This window comes from Ursus arctos, unplaced genomic scaffold, assembly GCF_023065955.2.
Source record: "Ursus arctos isolate Adak ecotype North America unplaced genomic scaffold, UrsArc2.0 scaffold_23, whole genome shotgun sequence".
In the NCBI taxonomy this organism is placed as follows: Eukaryota; Metazoa; Chordata; class Mammalia; order Carnivora; family Ursidae; genus Ursus; species Ursus arctos.
This window is the reverse complement of record NW_026622908.1, coordinates 41,036,385-41,053,259: the sequence shown is the minus strand read 5'-3', so window position 1 is coordinate 41,053,259 and position 16,875 is coordinate 41,036,385. Positions and strand designations below refer to the sequence as shown.

Here is a 16,875-nt window from a genome sequence, read left to right as displayed (position 1 = left end):
GGATGCCATTTGCACCCCCCCATAACGGGGCCTTGTCCTGAGGTCCCTACTCCTGTTTGGAGCCATTTCCAGGACGTGCTTCTTCTGTTCTTCATGGTGGGCACTCCCAGTACCCTTCAGGCCTCTGCCTGCTGAGTTGGGGGCTGTGGGGCAGGCCTTAGCCCACCCTGAAACCATCAAATCTTGTGCTACCTCCTTTCCTGCCTTCCCTCTCTCCCCCCACTGTTCCTCTTCCAAGACAAGCAGACATAAAAATGGGGGGTCCCCCTCCCCCACAGCCCCCTGGCCCCTCCCTTGCCCAGCCCGTGGCTTTTCCCAGGGAGTTGATGCCGGTTGTCTCCTTGTCTCTCCCCCTCCCTCCCTGGGCTGGGCAGGTGACCATCTCGGTGGACGGGATCCTGACCACCACAGGCTACACGCAGGAGGATTACACCATGCTGGGCTCGGATGACTTCTTCTACATTGGGGGCAGTCCCAACACGGCTGACCTGCCGGGCTCACCCGTCAGCAACAACTTTATGGGCTGCCTCAAGGACGTGAGTAGGGCTAGGAAGGGTCTGGGGTCAGCCAGAAAACCCTTTGGTTCCTGTGTTCAGTGTGATTTAATCTGAGCTGGCCAGTGGCCAGGTGGGGGAAGACCTCCCCTCTTTAAAACCTAAGCATCATTGACTCCATCAAGAAGTTTCTCTCCTCTCATTTCCGTGAGCCTCCGAAGTACCCCGTCCTCTCAGAGGACCCTCGAGGGCAGCAGTGGTGCAGAGGAAAGAATACGGGATGTGAAGACTAAAGACCTGTGTTTGGTCTTGGCTCTTCCCCCCACTAGCTCTGTGACCTTGGCCAAGTCTGTTGGCCTAATTCTTAGTTTCCTCATCTGAAAAATGAGTAGTTGGTACCTAGTTCTCAGGGTGGGTGTGAGGGGCAGATGAGAATGTAAATAAAAATACCTTGTCAATTGGAAGATTTCCACTAGATGTGAGCAGTGATTGTCTTGCCATTATTATGAACCATGCGCAATTCAGCAGGTACTGAGGGCCGCCCTGCTAGGCTGGGTGGGAGGACAGAGCACAGACCATAAGTGGGGCAAGGGAGATGTCTGTTCACAGCCTCTGTGCGTGAAGTTCCAGAACGGAGGTCCAGGCCAGTGATCCAGTGGCACTGAGCAGGCCACCCGCCCCCCATGATAGGGTCCCACGGTGGCTGCTGCTGCTGGGCAGGAGTGGCCAGGCCCTGAGCTGCTTTTGCCCTTCATCCCTGACCCCACCCCTCCCTGCAGGTGGTCTATAAGAATAATGACTTCAAGCTGGAACTATCCCGCCTGGCAAAGGAAGGGGACCCCAAGATGAAGCTGCAGGGGGACCTGTCATTCCGCTGCGAGGATGTGGCTGCCCTCGACCCCGTGACCTTCGAGAGTCCTGAGGCTTTTGTGGCACTGCCCCGCTGGAGTGCCAAACGCACTGGCTCCATCTCCCTAGACTTCCGCACCACTGAGCCCAATGGGCTGCTGCTCTTCAGCCAGGGCCGGCGGGCTGGGGCTGGGGCCGGAAGCCACAGCTCTGCCCAGCGGGCTGACTACTTTGCCATGGAGCTGTTGGACGGCTACCTCTACCTCCTGCTGGACATGGGCTCTGGGGGAATCAAGCTGCGGGCGTCTAGCCGCAAGGTCAATGACGGCGAGTGGTGCCACGTGGACTTCCAAAGGGACGGGCGCAAAGGTCAGGAGGCCTGGGGGGTGGGGGCCCCTTCTACTCCCCCCACCCCCGCCTGACTTCCTTTCCAGGCCACGCCCACTCTCCTGGCCACTCCTCCATCCTTTCCAGGCCCCTCCCACTGCTGTCTTCCCTCCTCCTGGCCATCAGCCCCTTCATTGTCCCTCCTGTCATGGTGCATTGATGGGAAGAGCATAGTGTTTGGAGCTAACAGAGCTGGGTTCCTACCTCTGCTCTCTCACTTACCGTGTGTGTGTGACTTTAGGCCCTTACTCAGCCCCTTGAAGCCCCAGTTTCATTATCTATAAAAGGAACCATTACACTGGGCTCCTTAAGAGGAGAAAATAAGAGAATATCTGTAAAAGCATTAGCATAGTGCCTAACACAGATTAGATACCCCATTCTCCTTTAAATAAACAAACAAAAATCTTCCCAGCCATGCCTCCCTTCTAGCTAGGTCCATGCAACTTTCTTTTAAATCACTCAACGAGTACTTAACAGAGTACAAACGGTGTGCCAGGTGCTGTCCAAGGTGCTGGGTTGGGGATGGTAGCGGACGGAACAGTTGTTCGCTGCCAGGGAGCTCGTGCTGTTGGGGAGAGGGGCACAGGAGCACCCGACACTCCCACCTGGTGAGGTTTCCAGCACAATAAAGCAGCAGGGCAGAGAGTGCTCGGGCCAGGCAGGTGCTGTTTCTTGAAACTTCTGTTGCTTCCAACCACCCTTCCCTCTACTCTTCCTTTTTGGTCTTCTTTTCCTATCCTCTTGTTTTCTGCCCAATTCTCTCTTCACTCTTCTCCATCTTGTTGATCACGAGGGAACCAATTGACGTAAAGGAGAACTGACACATTATCCAACATAAGCACTTACCAACATTAGCTAAATTGTTGTGCCCTCCCCCAGTTGTCACTGCACCAGGCCTTTGAGGGGCTGTTTCCCCCCACACACCTTCCTGGGAGGAAGGAGCCCTATGGCTCGTGGAAACATCAGCCTCTCATGGCTGGCTGTTTCTTCCTTCCTCTTTTCCAGGGAAACATCACCTTCCCCAGGCTTTACATGGGTTCATCCCCTGGTTTTGTCTTGTGATGGCATCCGGGGGTCTTCACAGAGCACTCGCTGTCTCCCAGGGTTTCCCCATAGGTGACTAGTGACTCTCTAGGTTGGAAGTCTGCCCAGGCCTTGCAGAGAACCCCAGGGCCTTCTGCTCCCCTCTCCCTGCATGAGGTGGTCTCCTTAGCCTCCCACCAATCTCTAGAGCCCACATACCAGGTCTGGCTGGTCCTTGGGTCACTGTTTGACCAGCTCTGGCCATTTCTGATGTCCCACGTTCATTTATGCACCTAAACCCAGACTTGGGGCAGTCATCCCAACAAAGCTCTCCTTGACCTTTTCCATGATTTTTTTTAAATTGTGTTAAATTACACGTAACATTACCATTTTAACCATTTTTAAAGTGCACAGTTCAGTGGCATTAAGGACCTTCACACTGTTGTACAACATTACCTCCATCCACCTCCAGAACATTTTCATCTTCCCAAACTGAAACTCTGTCCCCGTGAAACACTAACTCCCTGTTCCCCTTCTCCCGGCCCCTGGCAGCCACCATCCTACGTTCTGTTTCTATGAATGCACTACTCTAGGGGCCTCCTGTAAATGGAATCACATAATAATTGTCCTTTTGTGTCTGGCTCATTTCACTTCGTGTGTTTCCAGGTTCATCCATGTTGTAGCTGGTGTCAGCATTTCCTTCCTTTTCATGGCTGAATAATATTCCATTGCATATAAACACCACCACCCCACCTTTTGTTTGCCCATTTATCTGTCCATGGACACTTGGGTTTTACATTTCCATGTTTTGGAGCAAGGATCTGGAGCAAGGGCTGGACTCACTTTAACCTCCTCTTGCTGACTCTATTATACATTCTTTTCCCAACCCTTCCTTTCCCTCCTTCTTCCTTCTCCCCCATTTGGTTCATTTTCTGAGTCCAGCTGGGCAGTGTCCATGTCCAGGAGGCCCCACAGCAGGTGGCTAGAGCCAGCATCTGGGGATTCTGCTACCAGGAGGGATGTGGGTGATCAGAGGGCCATATTTGGGGGCCTGGTAGGGGAGTGAGTTTTAGCAGCGAGACCCTGGAGCCTCTGACACTTGTCAGGGGAGAAAAGCTAGGGCCATGTTATTAAAATGGGGCACAAGAGAATGATTTCTCTGGCTCAGGAAAGGTTTTGAGCAGAGGAGAACGTGCTCTAGGTTAGGAGACCCATCCATAGAGGAGGCCCTCATTCTCCTTCCTGAATTTGACGCCCTGTACTCATGCTTTGATCTCCTACTGCACCCCCTACCCTGTCCGAGATCTCTGCCCAGTCAGGCCTAATGTAGACCAAACCCTCCTTACCTCTCTTTAACCCCGTGCAGACAGGCAGACTTTTTAAAAAAAATTTTATTTATTTATGAGAGAGAGAGAGAAAGTGAGAGCACAAGTGGATGGTTTGGGGGGGTGGGTGGGAGGGTGGGGCAGGGGGAGAGGGAGAAGCAGACTTCCCGCTGAGCAGGGAGCCTGATGTGGGGCCCAGTCCCAGGACCCTGGGATCATGACCTGAACTGAAGGCAGACACTTAACCTACTGAGCCACCCAGGTGCCCAAAGACTTTTTTTTTTTTTTTTTTTTTTTTAAGAATTCTTCTTGAGAGGGGCGCCTGGGTGGCACAGCGGTTAAGCGTCTGCCTTCGGCTCAGGGCGTGATTCCGGCGTTCTGGGATCGAGCCCCGCATCAGGCTCCTCCGCTATGAGCCTGCTTCTTCCTCTCCCACTCCCCCTGCTTGAGTTCCCTCTCTCGCTGGCTGTCTCTCTCTCTGTCAAATAAATAAATAAAATCTTTAAAAAAAATAAAAAAGGAATTCTTCTTGAGAAAGGACAGAGAAAGAAAAAAGTGTAGAAAGAAATGTATAAACAGAAGAGTTTGTAATGCATAGGCTTCCACTTCTTAGAGATCTCAGTAAAGGTTTTGGAGCTCCCACTTCATCCCAAATCTTTTTTCTTTTCTTCTTCTCTTTTTTTTTTTTTTTAAAGATTTTATTTATTTATTTGTCAGAGAGAGCGTGCATGTGCACACACAAGCAAGGGGAGCAGCAGGCAGAGGGAGAGGGAGAAGCAGGCTCCCCACTGAGTGAGGAGCCCGATGTGGGGCTCGATCCCAGGACCTGGGGATCATGACCCGAGCTGAAGGCAGATGCTTAACTGACTGAGCCACCCAGGCACCCCCCAAATCTTTTTTCTAAGATAACCAGCCTTTCCTTCTAAAGAAGTCCTATACCTCAGGAGCTCTGTGCCTGGCCGCCCCTCTCCTGGCTGTCCTCCTGTGTCAGGCCTCGGGAGTGGATCTGCCTATCCATCTTGTCCACCGGACAGAGGGTTAGACCACGCAGGCTCTGGATGGCACTCTGCCTCTACTCCTTACCCCCTGTGGCGCTTTGGGCAGGTTCCCCAAACTCCCTAAGCCTCACCTGCCGCTTCAGAATGGGATTGTAAAGGGCTACTTTCCTAGGGTTACCTTGAGACTCTGACATAGAGAAGTGCCGAGTGCCTGACATATGGTCATAAAAGTTCAATAAATGGTAGTAGGAGGAAAACACTTTGGATTCAAGCTCTTCAGCCTCCTTAGGGTCCTCTGCCTCTGGTTTGCGGCCTAAGGGACTGGCCGGGGGAATGACCTGTGAGTACTCCAGCCCTTTGGGACATGTTCATCCCCTGTGCAGCCCCCGAGGACTCACTCGGGTGCAGAGGCAGGAGCGTGGACAGAGGCCCGTGGCACACTGCAGCTGGGCTGGGCTGGCTCACCTGAGTTCCTGAACTTGAAATCTTTGTCGAGTAGTATCCGCAGCAGCAAATAAGGCTGAGCTTCTGGGCCAAGGCTGCTGTAGGGTGTGGGGTGGGAGGCCAGGGGTCCCTTTCCGGCCCGTGTTGACGCTCACCCCTGCATTCGTCACTGAGGCCCACTCTCCCTTGATCCCTAGGCTCCATCTCGGTGAACAGCCGCAGCACACCGTTCTTGGCCACTGGGGAGAGCGAAATTCTGGACCTGGAGAGCGAGCTGTACCTAGGCGGTCTCCCAGAGGGGGGGCGGGTGGACCTGCCTCTGCCCCCGGAAGTGTGGACGGCGGCGCTCCGGGCTGGCTACGTGGGCTGTGTGCGGGACCTCTTCATAGACGGGCGCAGCCGAGACCTTCGGGGCCTGGCCGAAGCCCAGGGGGCAGTGGGCATCGCCCCGTTCTGCTCCCGGGAGACGCTGAAGCAGTGTGCCTCTGCCCCCTGTCGCAACGGCGGCATCTGTCGAGAGGGATGGAACCGCTTCGTCTGTGACTGCGTTGGGACTGGCTTTCTGGGGCGGGTCTGTGAGAGAGGTGAGGCTGGTTTTCATTCCAGGTGTCCCCGCTGCCCATCCTTGGGCCCCTTCCTCCTTGGGGTGCCCCTCGTAGGCCAGCCCTGGGTGTGTCATCCTTGTAACGATCCTCTTGGTCTTCTCTCTCCCTCCGCTGGCCTTCGCCTGTCCCCCGGTTCCCTCTTCTCCCACTTCTGGGGCAGAGGCCACGGTCCTGAGCTATGATGGCTCCATGTACATGAAGATCATGCTGCCGAATGCCATGCACACGGAGGCAGAGGACGTGTCCCTGCGCTTCATGTCCCAGCGGGCCTACGGGCTAATGATGGCCACCACCTCCAGGGAGTCCGCCGACACCCTGCGCCTCGAGCTGGATGGGGGCCAGATGAAGCTCACGGTCAACCTCGGTAACCACCCTGCCCCATGTTCTGGTCCCTTCCCTGTCCCTGCTTCTGACCACACCCCCTCTGTCTGGAGAAGCTGGTGGTGGCGCCCCCGAGAGTGGGAAATGGGGAGGTGCCAACCCCAGGTCAGCGCCCCTGAGAGCTTTGTCCCCAGCAAGGGTGTGCAGCGTAGGGGACGCTCCATGTCCGGCAGCACTGGGGACGGGGTGCCCCCAATAGGGCCGTGCCATCCACCCAAGTGTGTCTCGGTGTGACCGCCGCTCTCCTGGGACTCTCATTTGGGTTTGCTGGCGTCTGTTCTGCATCCACACGTCACAACATCGCTCATCCTTGGTTGTTGGCTCATCCACTTTCTCTTGCACTGGTTCATTCATTTGGGAAGGACTCGCAGATGCCTAGCAGTGCTAAGCCTGGGCTCAGGGCAGCTCATCTGGAGGTGAGGAGGACCTGGCCCGGTACACAGCCACTCTCACCTGCTCTGCGTTTGAAGGGCCGTGTCTGTCTGTGTGCACAGGGGCGCAGGCAACGCTGGATGCCTCGGGACGTATATTCCCTTGTCTGCTCTCGCGTTTGAGTCCCATGGCTGCCCCGTGAAGCCACAGGATCACCCGGTGGGCTTTGCTTTGCCTGTTTTATAGATCGTGAAATTCACATACTGACTCATCCAACATCACGAAGCCAGCAGGGTTGGGGAAGGAGCCCAGACTCAAACCCAGGTCATTTGCCCAGAAGTACAGTGTTTTCCCATTGCCTCTAACAGACTGGGGGGTGGGGGGCATCAGGGACCCTTGCCATCAGATGGCTCGCCCTCTCTGCTCCTGCCCAGAGCAGGCTGAGGCCCCACCTCACCGGGCAGTCCCCAGGGTGTCTGTGCAGGTGGGACCATCAGGCCCATTGGGGCCGAAAGGAAACAGCAGGTGCACTCATTCAGCTCCTCCGTATGGGACACATTGTAAGCGCCAGTGTCTTCTGCCCCTGGACCACGACAGTGGCAAATACGAGGATCCCGCCTTGGTGGGGCTTTCAGTTAGGGGAACACTAGAAGTTGGAGGTCCTGAGCCATCCCGGCTGGGCTCACGACTGTCCATCTCATACTAGCCTCGCTAAGCGCCTAGAAGTATAGCACCCAAGAGCCTGCCATGTAGGAAGATTCAGTCCACGAGGGTCACTCGCTGGGTCTTGGGCAGGAAGGGAAGTAGGATTCTTCTGAGCAGATTAGGACATTCACCTGGACAGATCACAGAGCTTTGAGCTTTTAAATCTCAATCTGGAGTTTCACCCTAACTTTGGTCTCTAGGCCGTTTGTGGGATAGACTGTGGCCTTTTGGGGACCCATTGCCTCATTAATAAATTTGTACTATGTCTTTCCCTTTCCCCTTTTGGCCACTCGGTCTTTGTCCTCCCAGGACAAGGATTTGCCGAGCAGGGCGGGGGCTGGAGGCGGGAAGGTGGGCAGGCGGCCAGGGCCTCAGAGCTGGGGAACGGGAGGGCTCCGTGAAGGTCTGCTTCGGGCCATCATCACAGCCCGCAGACTGGGTGGTGTGTCAGTGCTGCAGGGGGAAAGTGGGAAGGGAGACACCCTTTGGCCAATGTCCCATGGTCTGTACAACACCCCTGGCCCCTCTGAAATGGTCACAGGAGGAAGGCACCAGCCCAGGACCCCATGAGTGGCCCCGTGCTTCTCAGACATTCCTGGACTGTGTACCCAGACCCAGCATGACATACTCCTTCGCCCTGGGAAGTGTGTGTTCTCCGCACAGTAGCACATGGCTCTGTGTGCTGGGTAGTGATACAGTAGGGAACATCTCTGGCCTTCTGTTTGCAGGGAAGGCAGATGCTTCTTCCTGACTTGGGCTGTCTTAGGTGCTTGGGGAAGAAGCTTGGGTTCCTTTAGATTAGACAGGAGCCCGTGTCCCTGGCCCGGAAAATGCTCTCTGGTGGGTCCTTGGGACCTTTCACCCTTAGGATCTATCCTCTCTTTCCCATCGGCATGCTTTTCTGTCTGTGCCTCAGAAGTACTTAGAAGGCAGAGAACAAGGTGGCCCTCAGGATGCCGGCCAGCAAGACAGGCCTCCCACCCCTCACCTGTCCCTGCTGCTCACCCCTGGCTGTGCCGGGCCCCATGCCGAGATGCCATCTCTAATGTGGCTCCTGACGAGCTGTGACCAAGTGCTCGGGGCAGATGTATCGGTCCACAATACCGAGGGACACGCGTACAGGGAGGCGTGTGGCTGCTCCGTGATCCACACCCAACCATTCAGCCTCAGGCTCTGATGGGAAGAGTGCTGGGCCTGGGGCCAGGAGATCTGGGTTTCAGACCCGGTCTCTGCCTGCTGGGTAAGTCATTCCCCTCTCTGCGGGCCTCTGTTTTATCTGTAAAATGAGGTTAAGGATCCTCACTCTGTTTACCTTCTGTGGTAGTTCTGAGACTCAAATGGAATAACGGGAGTGCAGGCATTATACAGATGCAAGACGCATATGTAGAAACTCGCCCAGCCTTCTCGAAGGAAAATCTTACAGGCCTGGGGGCTGCCGGTGGTCACTGGGAGGGCAGCTGGGAGGAGGCCCTCGGTGCCAGCTTCAGGAGGCGGGGCGTCTGCTGGGCCAGAAAGGGCCAACCAGGAGCCGAGGCCTCCTTCCGGGCAGAGGGTGCTAGAGACACTAGACTGTGTCTCCTGTCCGGTCCCTCGGCCCCCACCAGGCCTGCAGACACTGAACAAGTACTCTAAGCTCTGAGCAGGGTGGTTGATTTCTGTTTCCAGAGAACACTAGAGTCCCCTGGATTCTTCACCCTCTTCCACTGTGACCTGTGTTCCTGAGTCCTTTTGCCCTTGGTATGGGCTCTCAGGCCATTGCCCAGCCTGGCCTGTCCCTTGTTGCCCTCCACCAGGCGTGCCCCTGCAGACCCAGCTGGCCCTGAGGCTGACATGCAGGGTGCATTATAATTAGAGAATCTCCAAGCTGGAAACACCCTTAGAAATGATCTCCTCCAGCCAGTACGCCCCACCCGCCGCCCTGCCCCATGTGTGAATTACCCGTTAGTTCCTCCGTCTGCCCAGGTCAGGGGCTCCCCACCTCTGGTGGCCACTCTAATCATTGGGTCATTCTTCCTTCGTGTCAGCCGCGCCTTCTGAAGTTCCCACTCGGGGACCTAGTTCTGCCCTCTCAGGCCATACAGAGGAAGCCTGACTCGTTCTTGTCCTAAGCCAGGCTGAATACGTGTTACGTTCCAAAGCCTGTTAATCCCCGAGGCCACGGAGGGGTGGTTCATTCCCCCTGGGGCGACTGTCAGTGGTTCTCGAGCTCCTCCCGTAGCCTGGGCTGCTGGGGAGATTGCTCTGAAGGGCTGCGTACTGCCGCTCTTCGATGTCACTTCTGACATGAGCTTCTGGCCTGTGGGCTCCTGAGGCTCCTTGCACAGGAGCCTTGGACCCACCATCTCCAATCTGGGATCTGTGGGGTCTGGGTGGGGTGGGGGATCAGGTGGGGCGTGGGATGGGAAGCCTGGTTCTTTATCCTGGGTTCCTTAACATGCAGGTGACTTTTCCCACCTGTTTCCTCACACACTCACGCCCTCATCCTGGTCTCTATGTCCAGTCAGGACCTTGGTGGGTCTGCACAGACCTGTCACTGTTCCTTCCTGGAATTTGAGGCACAGATCACTAGCTAACATGTCACTAGCTAATGCTCCCTGAGCTGGGCTCTGGGCAGGCATGTGCACGGAGGGCTGGTGCCCCTTCTCACCCCCACTTTATGCGTGCCTCCTGGATGGTGCTGGCTCCTTCCCGTAGTGCCCATCTTCACAGGCTGTTCGCTGTCCTCAAACCCCACTGGAGCGGGGCTTCTGAGGGTGGGGTCCTTGCAGGGGGTGGACCTGGAGCCGACACCTCTTCTCTGGACAGATGGATCCCCACTCCTGGTGCTCCCCTGCTGGGAAGGGGAAGATCTGAGCTTTTCCCAACAGGGGATCAGCCTGTCCTTCCAGCCCCTTTTTTCTTTTTTGGACCCTTCATTGGTGAAGACTCTGCTGGCCCAAAGAGAGCCCCCGTGACCTGACTCTAAGCCTGGCACCCTCCCACCCTCACCCTGACATTCTTCCCCTCCCTCTGTCTAGCTTCTTCCCTCAACTCCCCCTTCCTTCCTCTTTTCTCTCTGTATCCTCTCTACCTCCTTCCTCTCACTGGGCCTCTGACTTCCCCCTGAATCTGCTCCTTGGCCTTCCTCTTCTTCCTCTTCTTTCCCTTGGTGTCAGGCTGTGGCTCAGGGTCCCGGCTGCTCCCCCCACTCTTCTGCTGCGGTTGACAACGCGTGTGGAGCTCAGCCGTACTGCCCGAGGGGCCTGTGCCCCCAGAGCCGCAGGGGAATCTGTTCACCTCCACTGCAGGAACCTTCCGGGGCCCAAGGGATGCCAGATGCCCCCACTTGCCTTTGCTTCCTGGGTGTAGAGGTGTGGGCAGAGCCTGGCCTGGGAGGAGCTGTAGGATGCCAGGATATTGCTGGAAACTGCCCCTTTTCTGAAAGACAAGGGCCTGCCTGCTGAACCCTTCTTTCTTGTTTTCAGCTCATAGGGAGGAAAGCTGAGGCTCAGAGAAAACGGATTTGCCCACAGCCACATAATGAGACTAGGACCCAGCTCCTCTGCCTCAGGGTGAAGGACTTTCTGCAGCCCTAGGCTGCCTGGGTCTGATGGCATGGTGCAGGTGTCCAAAAAGCCCTAAGTCCCAACTTCATAGGACCCTACAGTTCCATTCCCTCTGCAAGGCTGGCTGTCTAACACGTTGTGGGTAATGTGTCCCATTGAGGGGGGATTTGTCCCAAGGCCCTGGGGCTGTGGTTCTGTGTAGAGTGCTTTCTGACCACATGGGGCCTCCTGACCCTGGAGTCATAGGATATAACAATACTGGGGTGGGGCAGGGACAGGAGACTTAGCCTACGGTGCCTGCCTGTCCCTGACTTGCTATGCGTCCTCCGAAATCATACTTTGGGGGCCTTGGTATCCCCATCTCTGAGGCCCTGGCCCCTCCCTGGGAGAACAGATTGATACAAGTTGCTCTTCAGGGTGACTGATCACTCCAGTCCCCAGCGGCAGCCTGGCATCCTCCATGTTAGGAAGGATAGAAGGAAGGTTCCTGGAGGGGTGGTGCTGGCCCCTTGGGACTTTGGGAGGTGGATGGCCTCGGGAAGGGAGCCCTGGGGCAGACCCCTCCATTTTGCTCAGAGTCCAGGGGCCATGGGGAGTGACGTGTCACAACTTGGGCTCTGAGCAGGGAGTCGTCCCAGAGCAGGGGATGCAGGGATTCTGACCCTCCCCACTCATCTCCCTCCCAGAGATGTGGAGGTGTGGGGTTGGTCAAGCCTGCAGCCCCACTATGAACCCCTGTACGACTGGGATTCCCAAGGTGCCCATCTCCCTCAGACACGAGAGGCCTGGGCCCCTCTAAGGGAGATGCAAGCCCTCTTCCCATCGCCTGACTGCCCTGCCTCCCAGCTCTGGGGAGGGTTGGAGCCCTCTTGGGGGCAGGAGGGACAGGGGTCCAACTGAGGAAGGGGAGAGGGCACCTGGGCACGCGTGGTCCCCGGAAAGTGGTCCCGGGGGGGAACCCCCGCCCGCAGACACCCCTGCCTGTGAAGGATGTAAAAAAAAAAAAAAAAAAAAAAAAAAAAAACTTGTTCTGCCTTTTTGTCTCCCCTCCCCCTCTGCCCGCCCCATGGCCCCCCCAGACTGCCTGCGCGTCGGCTGCGCACCCAGTAAGTGGCTTCCCTCTTCTTCTGCAGAGCCCCCAGGGGCCTGGGATGCTGGACGCTGGGATCTGGGGAGGGATCGCGGGGGGAGGAGAGCCTTCCTCACTAGCTTGTGTGGGGTTTGGGCAGTGGGTGCGGGGAGGGGAGCAGGCATGAGGGTGGGTGGGGGTGGGGTGGCTGTGGAGGGCAGAATGGGCCCAGGGACGCTGAACCAGGAAGAGTTGGTGGAGGGCCCTGGGTCAGCATGCTCCCTAGGTCTGAGAAGAGGACGGCCAGGAAACCTTGTATCTCTAGTCCTCAGGAGGGTGGGGCAAAGACTTGGTGGCACCTGCCGCAGGATGGCCCACCACCCTATGGCCAGAAGAAGCCAGAGCCGAGCTGGGACATTCCACTGCATCTCCAGAGGTGGCCACAAGGGGGAGGGCGAGGCACGCAAGAAAGAAGATGAGCGCGGGGAGCAGGGTCAGGGCTTCAAAGTTCAGCCCTCCACAGCTCCTGTGGTGGATGAGGGCTGAGTTTCTGCCACGTTTGAGGTGCATTCAGGGGGACAGGGCGGCTCTCAGCCGGGGTGAGATGGAGAGCAGGTGTGGAGCATCCCAGTGTGCTCAATGTGCCGTCTCAGAGAGTGTTTCTGCACAGCGTGCTCCGATGTTGTGCAGGAGAGCACAGGAGTGTGGTAGAGGAGGGCAGAGGGGCTGTGTGTGCTCAGCGTGTCTCTGTGTGTGTTTGGTCCCTGTGTGCGCATGCGTGGTGGTGAACCCTGTCCCCGCTGGCCTGAGCCCTGGGGGGCCCGGTGATCCGGGCGTGCAGCACGGTGTTGCATCATTCTAAAGAGAAATATATTTTGTCTTAGACTTGGGATCGGATAATCCTGGTCTCGAGTGAATGGTCATAATGCCTAAGAAACGTTCCCCTGTCTGGCCACGTTGGCAGCACTTGCGTGGTCACATGTCCAGGTGTGTGGCGTTAACCAGTTGTGTGCAGGAGGGTCCCACGGGGTCCGCCGTGGATGGGGGAGCTGCGTGTCTGTGCGAGGGCTCAAGCACGGTGATGCTCTGTATTTTGGAAAATTCTGGGTCTATGCCTATATGCTGGGAATTTCCCTGCTGGCTACACACATTGACCACATTGACATTGAAGCTCCCTAGAAGACTTGGAAAGAGAATGTCGGTTGTGGGTGTGAGGGCCTCAGGGCACCGGGCTGGAGGCAACTTTCCCATTGGACCCTTCCAATGACACCCGGGGAAGTCGCACAAAGTGGCAGTACTGTTCTCTGGAGTTATGACGGAGTGTGTAACCACCGTGGGAGCGTGTGTCCTTGTGTGTGTGGGTGCGTGGCTCGGCTGAATAGGGGCCGTAGGTGTATGCGCGCACCTGTGCGCACCTGTGTGTATAGGGGTGAGACTCCGTGCACTCGGGGCAGCACAGGAAGGCACAGGCGGGTGCGCAGGGGCGCCGTGCTCACTCCCCCCTTGGTGCCGCAGGTAAAGGCCCCGAGACGCTCTTCGCGGGCCACAAGCTCAATGACAACGAGTGGCACACAGTGAGGGTGGTGAGGCGTGGCAAGAGCTTGCAGCTGTCTGTGGACAACGTCACCGTCGAGGGTAAGCGCTCTGAGACCAGGGAGGCGGGTACATCTCCAGCGAACTGTGGATGGCTCTCTTCTCGGTGACAACTGCCTGGGCCTCTCTGGGGCAGCGTCCTGGCAAGCTACCGCGGCCATTTCTCCCCGAGGGGTGGTATATTGGGGGGGGTGCTCCTTGCAGGTGGCATGGCCCCGGATGCCCGTGAGCGCTGGACCAGTGAGTCTCATGGCTCCTCCAAGGCCCAGCTCCCAGCCACCCCTGAGGCTCTGGTGTGGCGGGGAGGATCCTGGGGGACCCGAGGCCCAGCCCCGGAAGTGCTCCCCCAGTCCGCCCGCCTCATCTCTGTCTCTGGCCCCGAGCAGGACAGATGGCGGGAGCCCATACGCGGCTGGAGTTCCACAACATCGAGACCGGCATCATGACGGAGCGGCGCTTCATCTCCGTGGTGCCCTCCAACTTCATCGGGCACCTGAGCGGGCTGGTGTTCAACGGCCAGCCCTACATGGACCAGTGCAAGGACGGCGACATCACCTACTGTGAGCTCAATGCTCGCTTCGGCCTGCGGGCCATCGTGGCCGATCCGGTTACCTTCAAGAGTCGCAGCAGCTACCTGGCGCTCGCCACGCTCCAAGCCTACGCTTCCATGCACCTCTTCTTCCAGTTCAAGACCACAGCTCCTGACGGGCTTCTCCTGTTCAACTCGGGCAACGGCAATGACTTCATTGTCATCGAGCTGGTCAAAGGGTGAGGTGCTGGGCCCGGCACCGCAGGCGAGGAAGGGATCCCCTTCCCCTGCTGACCACGATCCGGCCCCCAGCCGCTGGCTGAGATATCCAGGCCCCTTGAACCACAGCTCAAGGTTCAGGTCCCCAGCCATAGGCCAAGATGGAAAATCACCACCCCCTTCTTGCACCCTGGTGACTCCCCAGTTATGGCCTCGCCGGGATGCTCCCAGTTATATCTGTTCTCTGTTCACTGTCTGGGCTCAGGCAGGTCCTTTCTGCAGGCAGAAGGCAGGGCCCAGGCCCTGTGGCCTCTCTTGCCTGAGAGGACCCCAGTCTAGAGCAGCTCTGTCCTGCCCCCAGAGGGCCCTGCTGTCCCCACTAACCTCTCCCTGGACCAGCTCCCCTTCTGAGGCTGTCTCAGGAGCCGGCTCCTCCGTGGCCCTCCATCCCCATGTCCTCCCCATGATGGGACTTCACACCAGAGTCTTCTTGCCATGGGGCTGGGTCCCTCCGCTCTGAGGTCTCCCTCTCTATCCCTTCGTCCCGTGGTACCTGGGACCCCCGCGGCCACAGCTCGTCCTTACCCTGCCCTCCCAGCACGGTCCCCGCCTTGACCCAGTGTCTCCTCCCTACTACGGGGCAGGTACATCCACTACGTGTTTGACCTGGGGAATGGCCCGTCCTTGATGAAGGGGAACTCAGACAAACCAGTCAATGACAACCAGTGGCACAACGTGGTGGTGTCCAGGGACCCGGGCAACGTGCACACGCTCAAGATTGACTCCCGCACGGTCACGCAGCACTCCAATGGCGCCCGAAACCTCGATCTCAAAGGTGGGGCCTGGGGCCTGTGGAGAAGGCCTGGCCCTAACCCAGAGCCCCCCCCCCCCCACCTTGGCCGCAGCGAGCTCACCGCTGGCTGTGGGATCCTCTCGCTCCCTCGCCACCACGGTTTCCACCTCATTTCCATTCTCTGCTGTATGTCCGGCCTGACATTTTCTGTTCCGCTCTCCCATGAAGCTGCCCTCCACATGGAAAGCCTGGCCACAAGATGTGCCTCTTGGGGAGCTTGGCGGCCTCACTCTGGAGCTAGGAGTAGGCAGTCCAGGGCTTCTGAAGGCCTCTTGGGCCTCCAAGCTGGAGAAGCCTGGCTTGGCTGAGGGCTGGAAAGAGAATGGTCCTGGCAGGTGTCTCCCCTGGGTGGGGTGGGAGGGGGCAGTTGATAAGGAGAGAGGGAGTAGCACTTGTGGGCTCCCCGCCTGCTGCCTTGGTTGTATACATTGGGCATTGGCTAGGCTAACTCGGGGGGCTCTTTTGGACCCAGGCTTCCCTGTAGGCTCTGTGTCACACCAGGGTCATGCGTTCCCCAAGGCCTCCGGGGAAGCTCTCGACGTAGTCATTGCCTGCCCCCAGAACGGTGCTTGAGAGAGCATGGAAGGAGCAGAAGCCTAGAGCCCGGGCATTGGAACAGGAGTGGAGACGAGGCTTGTAGCTTCTTCAGAGCCCCCTGGGGCAACATGAGTGACCTTCTCTACCGGCCCCAAGCAGCCCTCAGCCCCATGGGGACCCCTGCGTGTCAATGGGACCCAGACTGTCTGAGATCAGCGAATTCACCCCCCTCCTGGGAGAGGAGAAAGTGGGAGCTTCAGAGGCTAGATGGCTTGCCTGAGGTCACCAAGTGAGCCGGAGGCAGAGCTGGAGCTGGTAGCCTGGTCAGGTGCCGCCAGAGTGCTGACAATCCCCCCGGCTCCCAGAAGGGGGCAATGTGTCACAGATAATCCATGGCGGCAACCCTGAGGAGGGGCCGGGCTCTTGGCATGTTGCAAAGAGCCAGGGTCCAAGACGGTCTTGCCCAAGGTCTGCCATGGGCTCTGCTGTGGGCTGGCCCAGACTTGCAGGCAGTCGGGTGGGATATGGCCAGGCGGCGGTGCGTGGGGTCAGCTGTCCCCGAGGGGAACTGCTTCCTGGAGTCACGCAGAGTCCCAGGCCCAGCCCCAGTTGTTGGGGAAAGGGAGCTGAGTTAGGGCACCTGGGAGAGACGTGAGGGCTGGCTGGGAGAGGCCTGAAGAAGCTCGGGGGAACAGGGAGAAGGGGGGGAGTGGGAGTGGCGCGGATAGGGCCTCCCATCTCTGAAAGGCCCTGATTACAGGCCGGAACTGGAATCAGATGTGTGGGAGAGAGCATGGAGCCCATTCCTCCAGCTGCTGCCCCCCCCCCCCCCCCGCCAGCAAGCCCGCCCTGGGCATCTGGGCTTCTCTGGGAGGGGAGCAGACAGATGGCAAAGTGGAGAAGGAAGAAGGAAGAGGTGGGGGTGGGTCGTGGGATCTCTGTATGGA

General features: G+C 57.8%; 1 protein-coding gene across 9 annotated transcripts in view; it reads left to right on the top strand.

The window, feature by feature from the left end:
• The window catches only part of NRXN2 (neurexin 2), a 96,501-nt gene that overhangs the window by 36,845 nt on the left and 42,781 nt on the right, over positions 1-16,875 (top strand). For 7 of the 9 annotated variants that reach the window (XM_044378466.2, XM_026483332.3, XM_044378467.2 and 4 more), the window contains 8 exons: positions 375-536; positions 1,274-1,712; positions 5,718-6,104; positions 6,286-6,489; positions 12,208-12,234; positions 13,713-13,832; positions 14,177-14,558; positions 15,183-15,373. In XM_044378466.2, coding sequence (XP_044234401.1) covers positions 375-536; positions 1,274-1,712; positions 5,718-6,104; positions 6,286-6,489; positions 12,208-12,234; positions 13,713-13,832; positions 14,177-14,558; positions 15,183-15,373 — 1,912 coding nt within the window. Of the gene's footprint in view, positions 1-374; positions 537-1,273; positions 1,713-5,717; positions 6,105-6,285; positions 6,490-12,207; positions 12,235-13,703; positions 13,833-14,176; positions 14,559-15,182; positions 15,374-16,875 lie in introns of all 9 variants that reach the window. The other 2 variants (XM_057317123.1, XM_044378463.2) reach the window with 2 other exon arrangements.